The following is a 14,305-nucleotide window of genomic DNA, read 5'->3' as shown; positions in this document are numbered from 1 at the left end:
TAGCCGTGTTGAGCTTGAGCTAGATATCCACCAGATGTCCGAGTCAGGATGAGATTTTAGTTTGGAAGAAGAAGACGGGTCTGGAGTAGAAAAGTAGATCTGGGAGTCCTCAGCATAGAGCTGGTAGCTAAATTTGTGTTCACAGATGAGATTACCCAGAGATGAGAAGGGAACCAAGGACACCCACAGAAGGAGTGAGGGTTGAGGAAGATCCTCCAAAGGACACACTGAAGGAGCAATTACAGATCAAGGAGGAGAACCAGGAGTGGATGGAGTCAGACAAGCCAAGGGAGGAGAAGATTCCAACATCCTGGCTGACAGGCGGATGACAGGTCAATGAGCTTGCAGTACTGGTTCTGACCTTTGGCTAGATAGAGGTCATTAAAGACTTTGGTGAGAGTAGTTTCAGTGGAGTGCAAGGTACAGAAGCTGGATTGGAGAAGATCTGGGATTGGATTGGAGGGGAGGAACTGTAAACAGCGCATTCGATGAGTTGAGAGATGAAAGAGAGAAGGGGTGGTAGTTGGAGAGGCAAGTATGGTGCACTTCTATACAATATGACATTGGATAGTGACACTATCACATTTGACTATGAGACATTTGCAAAGGTTAATGCAGTTGTGAAAGTGAGAGGTATAAAGATTACCAGGAGATATAGATTGAAGTGTGGGGTAGCAGGCCTGAGTCTTGTTTGTTTTCTGTTCATTATTAGTTTATTAGAACATGGGTTGTGAATCTATCATCCATGGAACCCTTTGTGGTGGGCAGCAAAATAAATTATTTTGGGAACCAAGTAGCTTGTGTATTGTGGGACGGCTGGGAGGGAACATAAAAATTGCCAAAACAGATCAGACCTGTGGTCCCTCTTGATCAGTATACTGCTGCTTATGGGGCTCATACCCCATACTTCAGAATAAGACATCAAGGTCCTTGTAATAGTGGGCAACTAGAAAATAACCTGATCATGGGGGAAATTTCTTCTTAACCTGTCAAACATTGGCTTTAGTCTTGAATTGTCACTCCCCTTGCATATTTTATCTTATCCAATGTCACTGTGAATGTTCTCATTAGTCATATAAGGGTCAAAGGGAGGAAGGTTCAAGAGATGGAATTGCTCCTACAAAGTACATAGTCTACAGAGTCAGAAAGAGGCTGGAGAATTTATGACTGGATTATGCTATTTGTTAACTTCTATTTTGTTCCACTCAAATACAGTTCTGAATCATGGTTTTAGAATTAAAGGTGTGTATCTATATGCAGATGCAGCGAGTTGGCACATGGGGTCACATCTGAAACTGCTGTCTGCAAATCGGTACAATCTTGGGACCTGTGCACTGATGCTCCCCCCCAGTATAGAGCCTACTGGGTGCTTCACGACACTTCAGATCTGAGTGTACTTTCTCCATTTCAACAAGGGACAGTATGTGGAACAGAAAACCGGCCTTCCAACAAGCAGCTAGCCCGCCCATGGGCTAGCGATGCCCAGAGCTATTTCTCCTGCAGCTTGGGGAACTTAAGGGGCTGGGCTGTGCTGGTCCATGGGCTGTGCTGACATCCTCCAGCACAATAGTTCTCAACCAGGGTCTGGTGGGCTGCGAGCTGGTTTCAGGGGGTCCGCCAAGCATGGCTGGCATTAGACTCGCTAGGGCCCAGGCAGAAGGCTGAAGCCCCACCATGCAGGACCGCAGCCTGGGGCCCTGAGCTCCAACACCTGGGGCTGAAGCCTGACAAGTTCCATGGTGCCCTTTATGCCGTGGGCCCCAGGCAACTGCCCTGCTTCCTACCCCTTAATGCCAGCTCAGATTTTACATGGAGAAAACAGTTGTTGTGGCACAGGTGGGCCCTGGAGTTTCTACAGCCTGCGGGGGTGTCTGGGGCCCAGGCTCCGTTTCTCTGGCGCTCCTGGCTCCCCCACGGGACCTGCTGCCTTCCCTTGACCCCATCCACCCCGTGACCAGGAAGTGATCCCTCCTCCCGCGCCTGCTCTCCCCCGGTGACCCCGGAAGTGTTCCCTCCGCCCACTCTCTACCAGGACCCGCTTCCCGGCGGCGCGCGGATCGGCCTCGCGGTGGCTCATGGTGCGGCTCAGTAACCTCCCGAGGCGCTTGGGCAGCGGCCGCAGCATCCCCCGCTTTCCCCCAGCCGAGCGGCCGACTGGGCGCCGCTGAGATCTCAGGCCACAAGCACCCCTTAGGAGCAGCCTCGCCGCTTCTAAAGCGTCACGCCCACTGCGACCAATCACAAAGACCGCACCCTACCACGTGGCAGTGCCATCTTGTTTGCGGGCAGAAGGGATTCACACCACGTGGTTTGATGGGCGTTGCCATTTTGATTATGGTGCAGGAAGGGCGCAGGCCACGTGGTCTGCAGACGTGGCCATCTTCCTTGTGGGCGGAAGTGCTCAGCCACTGTAAGCCGGCTGCCCTTGGTTTTCTTTATGATAGGTTGACCAGATATGAGGACCCTTTCGTTTAATCTTTGCTGGTCCCTTTATCAGACTGGAAGAGCTGGTGACTTATGTAATGCACCAAGCGCCTTCAACTGCTTGCTTGTTGGCAGAGCTACCAGGCACAGGATTCATGCCTGGAGGCTGCGTCAAAGCTGGCAGGTCAGACCAACCTCCTGGACCTGTCGGTCCCATGATGGAATCAGCTTTCATGCATTTGTAGCTGATGAGGGCCGTGTATCACAATATCAGTCACGCTGCATGGCACTAGTACTGGACAAGGATGCCTCAGAAAAGTCTCCCTCAGTTGACATTTGGGCAAGAAAAAAGTTCCATCACTACTATGGGATGAACATCACGTTGTAATGATCCACATTATGGGATTCCGTTCTCAAATTATTTTACCCATTTGGATCATAGATGTAAATAGCAGCTTTAAACCCAGGTCCACATGGCTGTTGAACATACAGAGGTAATATGGAGCTGGAATCTAAGAGTCAGGACTGCTGGGTTCTATTGTTTTGGTAATTTCCTTTGTGTTTCGGTTTTTATAAGATGGGGTTAATACAGCTGTAAAGGAGTAAAGTGAGGTTTAATTCATAGTAATATTTTTTTTAATGGAACTTCCCTTCTTTTCAACCAAGCATCTTAAAATACTTCACATATATTTAAGAAATGAACTCCCAAACCTCTTGTCGTAGGAAATTATTGTCCTGCTTCAGCTGGTAAAATGAATCACAGAGAGATTAAATGACTTGCCCAAGGTCACGCCAAAAGTCTGTGGCAAAACCAGGAGAAGAACCTAGGAATCTCAGTGGTATGCCATAACCACATCTGCACCCATTTTGAGATCCTTGGATGGAAGGTGCTAGAGAAACATAAAGTATTATTAGAGGATAAAAATCCTTGAACTCTGATCACTCTATTACTAACAAAGCTACCCTGGAAATCCCTTACAACTAGTGCGATGTACTGTTACCACTGGTAACAGCTGCTCTGGTGGTAGCAATGGAGGAAAATTATAGAGATAACAGGTTTCTGTAGACATAGAACTAGTATAAATGGCCCATCACCCGCCATCTATTTATCTAAGGTACTTATACAGCCACCATTACAATAGTTCCACTGTTGGTGGAAGCACTAGTGTAGACAAGATTCAGAGTTGGCAACTCTTGTGATTTTCTTGTGCTATGATTTTTGGTGTTTATCTTAAAGCCCCAAGTGCCAGACTCAGGTTAGTTCCTGGTAATTTAATTGAAAAAGGAGTAACTTTATAGCCCTCAGGCTGGGGAGAAAAGCTTGAAAACTTGACCTCTAAATGTCCCCAACCCAGAAGGCAAGTGCAAAGAATCCCAAATATATTAATGTTAAAATCTCCTCATTTTTAAACCAGTTTCATAATTTGGGGCGTGACTTGTGATTTTTCAAATGTTTGCATTGGCAGTGGAACCAGACTCCTGACGGCTATCGGTATGTTTAACATCATGTCATCTAATCCGTCTCAGAATCCCAGGGGGTAGAGTAGGGTGACCAGCTAGTAGGTGTAAAAAATCAGGACACTCTTTTTTGGAGGGAGGGGATGTTTATAGTTCCGTATATAAGACAAAGCCCCTAATAATGGGATGACTGGTCACCCTAGGGTAGAGAACATGGGTGACTGCAAAAGTCTGGTCTGCTCCAGACACCAGTGGAGCAGTGCTGGTGGAAAACAAGTGCCCACAAGCCCATGGTGAGACAGTGGCAGAGCTGGGAATGGAACCCAGGAGTCCTGACCCCCATCAGACAAGCCCACCTGCTCAGGGGCAGGTTCACCGCCTCTCCTTCCCAGCTGGCTGCAGTTCGATGGGACACCAGGATTTTGCCCATCACCCAGGTTAATGACTTCAGCATGGGAGGGGCTGTTGCAAGCCCTTCCCCTCCCTCCCAGGTAGGGTGACCAGACAGCAAGTGTGAAAAATCAGGCCGGGGAGGGGGGTAATAGGAGCCTATATAAGAAAAAGACCCAACAATCGGGACTGTCCCTATAAAATCGGGACATCTGGTCACCCTACTCACAGGCCGGGCTCACAGGGTGCCATGCGAGCGCAGCAGGGATCCTGCCTTGGCCACGGAACCTTCTCACTATGGGCCCACCCCCTCGGCCCCCAGCTGCCTGGATACCGCCTGCCTAGCAACGAGGGACACGACCACTGGGATGGCGGCGGCGGCCCCGCAGGAGGAGCCAGGGCAGAGCAAAGTGAGCACTGCTGCCTGGGCTAGGCGTCGGAGGGCACAGAGCTGGGGGGTAGAGGGAGCTGAGAGGGGTGGGCATCAGAGAGCACAGTACTGGGGGGGTAGAGGGATCTGAGTTGGAGCAGAGGGCACAGAGCTGGGGGGGTAGAGGGAGCTGAGAGAGGTGGGGGCAGAGGGCACAGTACTGGGGGGGGACGGGGAGGTGAGGTGGAGAAGGGGGCACTGATGCAGAGTGGGTGGGCAGAGGGAGCTGGGGGGGGGAGGGGGGGGGGGGGGTAGAGGGAGCTGAGAGGAGTGGGGACAGAGGGCGACTGATGCAGAGTGGGTGGGCAGAGGGAGCTGGGAGCGGGGGCAGAGTGCCAGGTGCAGAGCTGGGGTGGGGGCAGAGAGAGCTGAGACAGGTCAGAGGTCACTGGGGGTCAGAGGTCACTGGGGACTAGAGCTGTTGGGAGGTGGCCAAGGGCAGAGACCCCTGTCAGGGTGGTGGAGAGGAAGAGTGACCATTAGCCCCACTCGCTGCAGGTAGGACTGGAGATGAAGACAGAGCCTAAAGGACTGTTCCCGACTGCTGTGTCCAAAGAGAATCTCCGGGAGAGATCCCTGCGACAGATCTTTGGGTCCAGCCAGACTTTGCGAGACCTTAAGGACCCCAGCGGAGTGAAGTCCCCAACAGCGATTGTGCAGAACAGGATACAGGAGCAGTGAGTGTCCAGCAGACACTTCTTACATTTTCACTGTTACAAACACCTGCTTTCTTGTCCATGTCCTGCAAGGAGGCTGGGAACCAAACTTTTAAGAAACCTTACTTAGTGCTGGTTCGAGGTCCTGGAATGACAGCCCTGGGGACTGGTGTCTGATTTATCCACAGAACAGGTACCACATGGGCTGCAGCTTCCTCTGTCCAGCCATTGTGCCCTAATCCTGCTCTGGAGGGTTCCCTTCTGTGGGCAAGAGGGAGGTCAAGCTGAACAGCCTGCTTGGTCCTTGGTGTCTCTGTTGAGATTGCCAGCTAGGACCCAGTAAGAGCTTGCTGTGATGGTGTTACCTGTCCTCTCTGAACTGAAATGAGACCTAGCAACTTAAGCTGGGAATTTTCACCAGAAATGGCTGCCATGCTAGGTAATTTTCTGAAAGTGAGGGCAGATTATCTGCAGTTGAACTGCCATCTGCCAGTTGGAATACTGTCTGATGTTTCACTGTGCTGACTGCCCCTGGATTTCCTCACATCAGGACAGGCAGAACAGGGACAGTCACCCATAGCCCATCTTACAAGGATAAAACCTAGGAAAATCATAGGTCCTCTAACCTCCATGACAGACTCTCAGCTCTATATGGTGAGGCCACCAAACAACCATCAGATGGCTTCGGTGACTACCAAGCTGAGGAGGATATGAACTAGTGACCTAGAGATGATAGCCTCTTTATCCCATTACTAGTATCTACTGGTAATCCCCAGTTCCTGCATTTTAGAATCTGTTCTCCCTGAGCATATGGGTAATGGGGTCACCAGAGTGCTGCAGAATCAATAGGTGGCCAGTGCTGGTCAATTAGCAGAGCTGTGGTCCTGCAAATTCTCCTTCTTGATCTTGAGAAGGCTCAGAACGCTGGCTAGTGTGCTTGTAGACAGTCACCCTCTTTTCTCCTACTTCCACCCAAAGCTCTCCATGTGCTTAACAAATAATGAATTAAGCCTCGTAACACCCTTGCAGATAGAATCATTATCTCCAGTTTACAGGTGGGGAAACTGAGTCAGCGCTCCCATGGGTCTGTGACTGTCCTAAGGGAGGGGAAATGTGCTTCTGCATTAGCTCATAATGCTGTCTTCTCATTACAGCTGTCGGAGAGGGAAGGAGTTCTTCTCCCAAGGCGAGTGGGAGAAAGTTGTCATTTGTTATTCCAAAGCCATTAATCTGAACCCCCAACAGGTAAGAGGATCATGATTAGGCAAGGGGGAATGCAGAGCAGGCATAGTTAGGTGAAGGTACAAGCCCACCTCACATGGCATAGGGAATATGGAGTCCTTCAGCAAGAAGGACAAAGCCTGTAATGCTCTTGCATTTCCAAGATTCTTCATTTGATAATGTCATTGGGGAGGTGAATATTGGCGTATATTAGAATCTGTCTGGGCGGGATTGCGGTGTTGAGTCTCAGGGTTAGTTTCAGTGTGTCCAGATAGAGGATAAACAGGCTAAGAAAGAAAGTTATCCTAAAGGACTGAAGAATGTCTGTGGGTGCATTTGCAGGTGGAGTTCTATGTACAGAAGGCAGAAGCCTTTCTCCAGCTCTGTGATTTCCAGTCTGCTGTGCTGAACCTCAGAAAGGCGTATTCCTTGTCCTCTGCAAAGGAAGAATATGTAGAGCGCATGGCCTTCATTATTTACCTGCAGGTGAAGGGTACAGAATAGCCCCTACCAGCTGGCACCAGCCTTCCCCTTCCCCATCCTCACCCTGTGCCTTTCCTTGATCTCTCAGTATCAGCATTAGAACATTGGGTCTAGTGACTGACCTCTGATCTTGAGGTAAATCTGGAGATGCTACTTGAAGTGGAAGTCAACATCAGCTTGGATTTCCAAGGGAGAGTCCTTTGTGCATATTTATATTTGGGGACAGGGGATTCTGTCCAATCCTTCCTCTCTGAAAGGTTTCATGTTTCTACTGTTCATTTTCATGGCTAGTCTGCTGGGGCCCCCTCTCAACATGCTAACTTATTTGCAGTACAGGAAGAGCCAAAAGTCCCGTTTGGGGTTCATGCATGCTCAGTGCTCTCCAGCTAGGAGGGAGTGGTATTTAGTGCAGCTGCATCTCCTCTTAAGCAGCACTTCCATTCCTGGATTGGTTGGAGAGAGAGAGAGAGAGAAAGAGAACGCTCTGTCTGTCTCTTTCGTTAACCTGGAGCAATGGGCAGGTGGCCTGAGTCAGACTGATTCTGTGCTGTGTGATTTGAATCCGCAGGGCCAATGTCTGTTTGACCAAGAGGTCTATTGGGATGCTTTGGAGTCCTTCACTCGAGCCTCAGAGCTGCAGCCTGACAACTCACTCTATCGCAGGAGGAGGTAAACTGGGGTTTGCGATAGGGAATGTCTTTATCTTAGCCCCTCGAACAACTGTATTCTTCACTGGTACTTTATGGTGCCCTTTCTTTCTCTTTCTAGCATTGCCTGTCTTGCAGCCCTGAACAGATACCATGACTGTTTTCGGCTCGTCAATGAAGAGCTGGATCAAGACTCAAAGAACCCAGATCTGTACATCCTGAGAGCCAAGCTGCATGAACACTTCTGTCGGGTAGGGGCACTGACTCTCCCCAGGGTGTGCTGGCTGCAGGGAATTGTCACAGACCAGTCATTCCTGTCCCCACGTGGCCGACAGAGTTCTCAATCTACCGGACAACAGTGGGGCTTAACCCTTTGCTGGGTGAATTGATAGTGACCTAAGTAATGGGAAGCAACAGCATACGTGCAAGGCTGCATATGGATTTCATATGGAATTGCTTCCTAAGGACAGAGAAGAGCTAAGTTGCTCTGTGGTTAATCAGTTAGCACAGGGGTCGGCAACCTTTCGGAAGTGGTGTGCCGAGTCTTCATTTATTCACTAAAAGAACAGGAGTACTTGTGGCACCTTAGAGACTAACAAATTTATTAGAGCATAAGCTTTCGTGGACTACAGCCCACTTCTTCGGATGCATATAGAATGGAACATATATTGAGGAGATATATATACACACATACAGAGAGCATATTGAATAAGGACTGGGAATGGCTGAGCCATTACAAACATTGAATCTATCTCCCCTTGTAAGTATTCTCACACTTCTTATCAACCTGTCTGTACTGGGCTAGCTTGATTATCACTTCAAAAGTTTTTTTTCTCTTACTTAATTGGCCTCTCAGAGTTGGTAAGACAACTCCCACCTGTTCATGCTCTCTGTATGTGTGTATATACATCTCCTCAATATATGTTCCATTCTATATGCATCCAAAGAAGTGGGCTGTAGTCCACGAAAGCTTATGCTCTAATAAATTTGTTAGTCTCTAAGGTGCCACAAGTACTCCTGTTCTTTTTGCGGATACAGACTAACACGGCTGCTACTCTGAAACCAACCATTTATTCACTCTAATTTAAGGTTCCGCGTGCCAGTAATACATTTTAAAGTTTTTATAAGGTCTCTTTCTATAAGTCTATAATGTATAACTAAACTATTGTTGTATGTAAAGTAAATAAGGTTTTTAAAATGTTTAAGGAGCTTCATTTAAAATTAAATTAAAATGCAGAGACCCCCGAACCGGTGGCCAGGACCCGGGCAGTGTGAGTGCCACTGAAAATCAGCTCGCGTGCTGCCTTCGGCACGTGTGCCATAGGTTGCCTACCCCTGAGTTAGCATAAAGCATCAAATTGGTTTCAAGAGACGTGATTCTAAACCTTTCCAGCTACTCTCACTCCTTTTGGGAAACTGATTGTTTTTATCCGTTCTAGGTGACAGCCTCCTGGGCTGTGGGATTCCACACCTCTGGGGCAGGGCTCTTACCTTCCCCTCCCGTTTGGCTGTGGACTCCTACACCATTTGGGAGCCTTCTCCCTCCTTGGTCTATAAAAAGCAGGGAGAGAAATGGAAGCAGAGCCTCACTCTGTGGGTAGCGTACTCTTCTTTTATGAGCGATCATACATTTCTTGGCTCAGCAAAAGTGAAGTGCCCTCAACCCTGAGAGGATCAGAGATAGTAACTGGAGATCTTATTTCCGTTTTGTATTTCCTGTTAGAAATGGGACTCTTCTTGCCCTGCACCTGCAGAAGCAACTGGTGCCCTCGGTTAGAAACCAGGGTCTTAATGGTAGGATTCTGGAGAATGCATTGAGCCACCTGTTTTATCAGCTGCTCACAGCGGTGTGGCAAATGCATAGACAGAACGAGACAGATCAGAGAAACTGCCTCCTGCCCAGTGTAACCAAGTGGGCAAGCACCAGACTGGGAGTCAGGAGATCTGGGTTTCTAGTGTCGGCTCTGCCACTGATGCAGTGTGTGGCCTTGGGCAAATCTGTGTCTCAAATTCCCTGTCTGCAAAATGGGGATAACCCTTTGTCAAGTGTTCGGTAACAGAGGGAGGAGAGTGCAAGTTCTTAGTATTCTCCTAATCTCTGTTTCCAGGCTACCTTGTGTTACCAGGACGTCCAAGAGGCCATTGCGCTGGAGCCGCGGCACGAAGAAGCTCAGATTCTAATGCAGAGGCTTCTGAAACGAGCACAGAAAGCCAAGAACCAGGCTATGAATAAGGCCTTGAAGGGAAACCTGAAGGATGCCCTGCTCAAAATCACCTTTGCCATAGAGAACAGCCCCTTTGATGCAGGGTACTTCATCTTCAGGTAGAGACCCCATTGTATCCAGTCCTCACTGAGGTGGCTCGCGTTCACATCTGTGACCCACTGAGGGGAGTGGGAGTCTGCACTAGTGATTGGGTGCTGGTTCCAGGTTCTGAACGCCCCAATCATTTTCATTCTCCTTAACTAGTGGGCTCTAATCCTGTCTCCCTCCCTTCTTCCCTTCGTGGCAGAGGGGCTCTACACAGACGGGTCAAAGACTTCAACTCAGCCATTGATGATTACCTCAAGGCCACAGAGCTCTGTGAAGAAGAGGGAGCTGTGGCCACGGAGGCGCAACGGCAGCTCCTGCTCACGTACAACGACTTTGCAGTGCACTGCTATACTCAGGGCTTCTTCGAAGAGGCAGTGCTGCTCCTCAACAAAGCCCTGAAAGGGGAGAAGAACGAGAAGGGACTCTATGTCAACAGAGGAGGTAGCAAGGCTCTTCCTGGGTGGCGATTGAGTTTGTGGGAGGGTATCCTGGTCAGGTATCCTCTCTCTCACTTAAGAGTTATCCCAAGGAACATTTCTGGTTCTAAGGGAGTGCATGAGTGAGTGCGCTGACAGCAATGGAACCATGTAGTTGCGTATGTACGGGTGCACACGTGAGGGGGGATATACAATGCCTATAGCTACCCCGCCCGGGATGCAATCATGTTGGGTCTCCTAAGTAAAACATAGTCAGTGCTCAAATGGGAGACCTTGAAGGGTGCTGCAGGTGGCATTTTTTCCTCCCATTCTCCTGTACCAGGGAGGCAGTGGTGTCTGAGTAAAGGACTGGGAGCTAGATCTCTGGGCTTCTATCCCTAATTCTGTAAATGATTCACTGCAGTCACTTAACTTCTCTGCACCCTGTTTTCTCATCTTTAAAACGTAACTAATACCTATTGCATGGGGGGTTGTGAAGATTAATTAGTCAATGCTTGTAAAGCGCTTTGAAAATGGAAAGTGCTGCGTAACTACTAAGCGTTAATGATTATCACTGACTCATTCCCCACCTGTGGTAGTGGAAGCACCTTCTTAGCTTGGGCTCTCACATTCCCATCTCATCCAATTTATCACCAGGAAAGAGCCCATGGAACTTTTTGCAACAGTTGAGGTTGTCACCTGGTTAATTCCAAATTGGAAACTACATTCTGCCTCCCTAAAATCCCACTGTCGTTTGCTGATTGCTACATGGTGTTTCTAAACACTGTTGAACTGCTGTTGCATTCCGCCCTACAGGTGGCTGCATTTCAGTGAATAATATCTAGATGTCCTATAGCACTGTTTGTCCAGTTGTTTCTCTGTTTCTACAGAGCTTTTGGAGCCTTCAGGATGGGAGGCACTGTAGAGACATGTTGTTGTAGCATTTTATATAGACTTGGAGAGAGACAGAGAGAGCAAACAGGACAGCATCAATTACTGGCCTTTGTAGCAGCTATAACATCCCAAGACACTCAAATACTGACCTCAGCTTGCTGTTTGCTAAAGTAATCTGTGTGCTCCACTTCAGACTGCCTCTTCAGGCTGGGAGAGCTAACCTTTGCCTTGGCGGATTATCAGCAGGCGCTGGAATTGAGTCCAATGGACTTTAGTTTGCGAAGACGCGTTGGTATGTTGCTGGATGAACTAGGATTGCAGGAGCACAAGCAGAGGTATGTTGGTATGGCTCACTGCACCTTACATCCAGTTGACAGAGTTCTTATCCCCCCTAGCTCACACTGCCTAGGGATTCAGCAGACCTGACAGAATCTTCTGTTTCCCTGTATCTTTCCCCCCAGAAAATACCAGCGGGCAGTATACTGTTTCTCTGGTGCTATCGAGAGCAACCCTCGCCTGCCACACTATTACCTGCACCGGGCCAAGAGCCGCCTGTTCCTGCAGGATGAGATGAGTGCTAAGGAGGATGTGATCATAGCTCTGTTGCTGGACCCTGAAAACGAAGCGGTACCTCACTGACACCACTCCCTGTGCCAGACACTGACCAAGTAGTGAAAATCTGTGACACCCTATTCGTTTGGGCCCATAGTCCTTGTGCCGTCTCCTGGACACGCACACTTTGTCTCTGCTCTAAGGAGCTTGCAGTCTGTCTTTGTTCTGTGTCTGTACAGTGCCAAGCACAGTGGGGTCCTGGTCTAGGACCAAGGTTCCTTCACACTACAGTAATACAGATAATGATGATTAGGGTTTGGGGTTTGCAGCATTTATTTGCTAAAATTAAAAACCTAAGGAGGCTTTTTTTCCTGCTGCCTATAAACCAAGAACTCCAGTTTCTTGTAATGTGTTTTCAAGCTGCTCATGATGCATCTGGCTTCAGAGCATGCAGCCCCCTGTGACTAGGAGCTATCAGGAAACAAGACCAGGGCTTCAGTGGAAAAATAAAATCCCACATCCACCTACCGTGCTAGCTAAACAAAGTACTGCAGGCCGTTGAGTATACCCCTCCCCGAAAGGTTTTGGTGGATTAAATATTTCTTTAAATTTAAAACCAGAATTTCTACACTAGCAAGATTTCATTTGGATTAAAAAAAAAAAATTAACACTGAGGCTCATGCCTCATGGCTGTAATACTCTGGTCTGATTCTGGTGGTTGGATTTGGGGTAGGATGGCTATTGGCCCGGGCAATGTAGATTAAACTAAATGATCTGATTGTCCCTTCTGGCCAAAAACGCTAGAACTATATTTTTAATGTAACTTATGCAAGTGTTTGGCTGCTCTCATGGGAACTGCACAGCTTAATCCTTGCAGCCCTATCTGATGATGGAAGGAGGAAGAACTTTTACCTTCAGCACACACCTGGCCATTCAACTGATCTCATTCCCTCTGCAGGTCCTACCTGTTATGACCAGCCTCTTTCCAGGACAGCCCATCCAGGATATTATTAGCAGCAAGATTGCGGAGGTTGCCAAAACAATCTTGGAAAGAAAGCTTCAAGCCTGCCCCTACTCCAACAGTCGAGCTAAACTCAAATGGTACGGAGAAGCCAATGGGCACAGGTCTGCTAAAGTTGTTTTGAAGATCTAATAAGCAGGACCCAAGTCAACCACAAAATTTGCACTGATTTCAATGGAAGCAGGAGTGACAGATTTATTCCAGATAGTTTTTTTGTCCCTTTGTGATCCTACAAGGACAGTAACTTGCCATCTTTCTGTAGACTGTGAATCTTGTCACAAGGACTAGATCACAGCGGTCTCTGAGGGGATCTGTTCATGCATCACTTTTTGCAGCTACTCTGCAAAGTAAGTTCTCTGCCTTATGTGTGCCCCTACAGGCCACCTGGAGCTCTGGAGGATGAACCAAAGGAACCAGGTGCTCAGACTGAAGATCCTGAGAGAGCCCTGCAGGATTCAGAGAGCGTCATCAGCCCTTGTGCCACAGAACATGAACTGTACAAGCAGATAGCCAGCTCCAGAAGGACAGTGAGTAAAGTAAGTGAACCTGTCTTGGAGGAGAAAAGGTGAGAAGGCAGGAAAAGTCAGAGTACAGAGCACCTGAGCTGCCTGGGTTACAGACACTAAGCTGTGTTTCAATGGAAAGTAGGTGCATTTAGACTCCTTTCCTGCTACCTCGGCTCTAATAAATATATGGCTTCTCTCGCTTCACTTTCTCTGTAGCCCCCTCCTGTTTTTTCATCTTTATTTTTTTGGTATCTGCACAGATATCCTTTCTTCCTGCAAGGTGTGGACCCAGCCATTGTCCAGGTAGCCTAGGAGCTGTCTTCCCAAAGCAGGAAAGCCAGCTCTGCCAAGAATTTTAGGCAATTTTCCCAGAAGTCACTATATTTCCAGGCTTTGCTGTCCTACAACCTAGTGCCACAGAAGGGTGCTGAATTTATAAGAAACTTGTAACACTGCTGCTTTAGAGGTGAACATCTAAGGGGCTGTTCCTACACAGTGATAAGATTTGGACAGGAAAGCAGACTAGCTGTGAATGATCTCTGCGCACTGCATTCATCTGAATGCAGGCTGAGCAGGAGGAATGCTTTGATTAGGATAAACTCTTAAACCAGAGGTGTTAATCTAATGCAGTTCACGCGGGGTGGCTGACATACATATGCCATGTATTGAAAGTTTTGTGAAGTTATGCCTGTCCCTTGTACCCCAAACTCTCACCTCAATTGCTCTGACTTGGGTGGAGAGGAGAGTGCTAAACCTGGTTTCCAAAACAACAACAAAAAGGTTTCCGTTTCAATTCGTGTTAAAACAGATGAGGAAGTTGACCGTGAGAACCCAAGGAAAAAATGACTGTGGCAACTGGGTTCTCCCTCTTAAGATGAAAATGTCACTGCTAACT

General features: G+C 48.3%; 2 protein-coding genes across 3 annotated transcripts in view; one reads left to right on the top strand and one right to left on the bottom strand.

Moving 5' to 3' along the window:
* PTRH1 (peptidyl-tRNA hydrolase 1 homolog) overlaps positions 1-2,230 on the bottom strand; it is a 7,937-nt gene extending 5,707 nt beyond the window's left edge. Inside the window, exon 1 of one of the 2 annotated variants that reach the window (XM_034793641.1) lies at positions 2,030-2,230. In XM_034793641.1, coding sequence (XP_034649532.1) covers positions 2,030-2,125 — 96 coding nt within the window. In that variant the 5' untranslated portion in view covers positions 2,126-2,230. Of the gene's footprint in view, positions 1-646; positions 1,583-2,029 lie in introns of those variants that run through there. The other variant, XM_034793642.1, reaches the window with a different exon arrangement.
* TTC16 (tetratricopeptide repeat domain 16) lies at positions 2,128-14,305 on the top strand. The gene is made up of 13 exons (XM_034793638.1): positions 2,128-2,918; positions 4,504-4,682; positions 5,201-5,379; positions 6,513-6,603; positions 6,922-7,065; positions 7,631-7,731; positions 7,831-7,960; positions 9,818-10,032; positions 10,221-10,462; positions 11,525-11,666; positions 11,793-11,958; positions 12,842-12,984; positions 13,284-14,305. Exons 2-13 carry the CDS (start codon positions 4,641-4,643, stop codon positions 13,471-13,473), a joined length of 1,785 nt encoding a protein of 594 aa, XP_034649529.1. The 5' UTR covers positions 2,128-2,918; positions 4,504-4,640; the 3' UTR covers positions 13,474-14,305.

The sequence above is a fragment of the Trachemys scripta genome, chromosome 17, assembly GCF_013100865.1.
Source record: "Trachemys scripta elegans isolate TJP31775 chromosome 17, CAS_Tse_1.0, whole genome shotgun sequence".
Classification (NCBI taxonomy): Eukaryota; Metazoa; Chordata; order Testudines; family Emydidae; genus Trachemys; species Trachemys scripta.
Note: the sequence above shows the minus strand (reverse complement) of the source record. Positions and strands in the feature narration are given on the sequence as shown.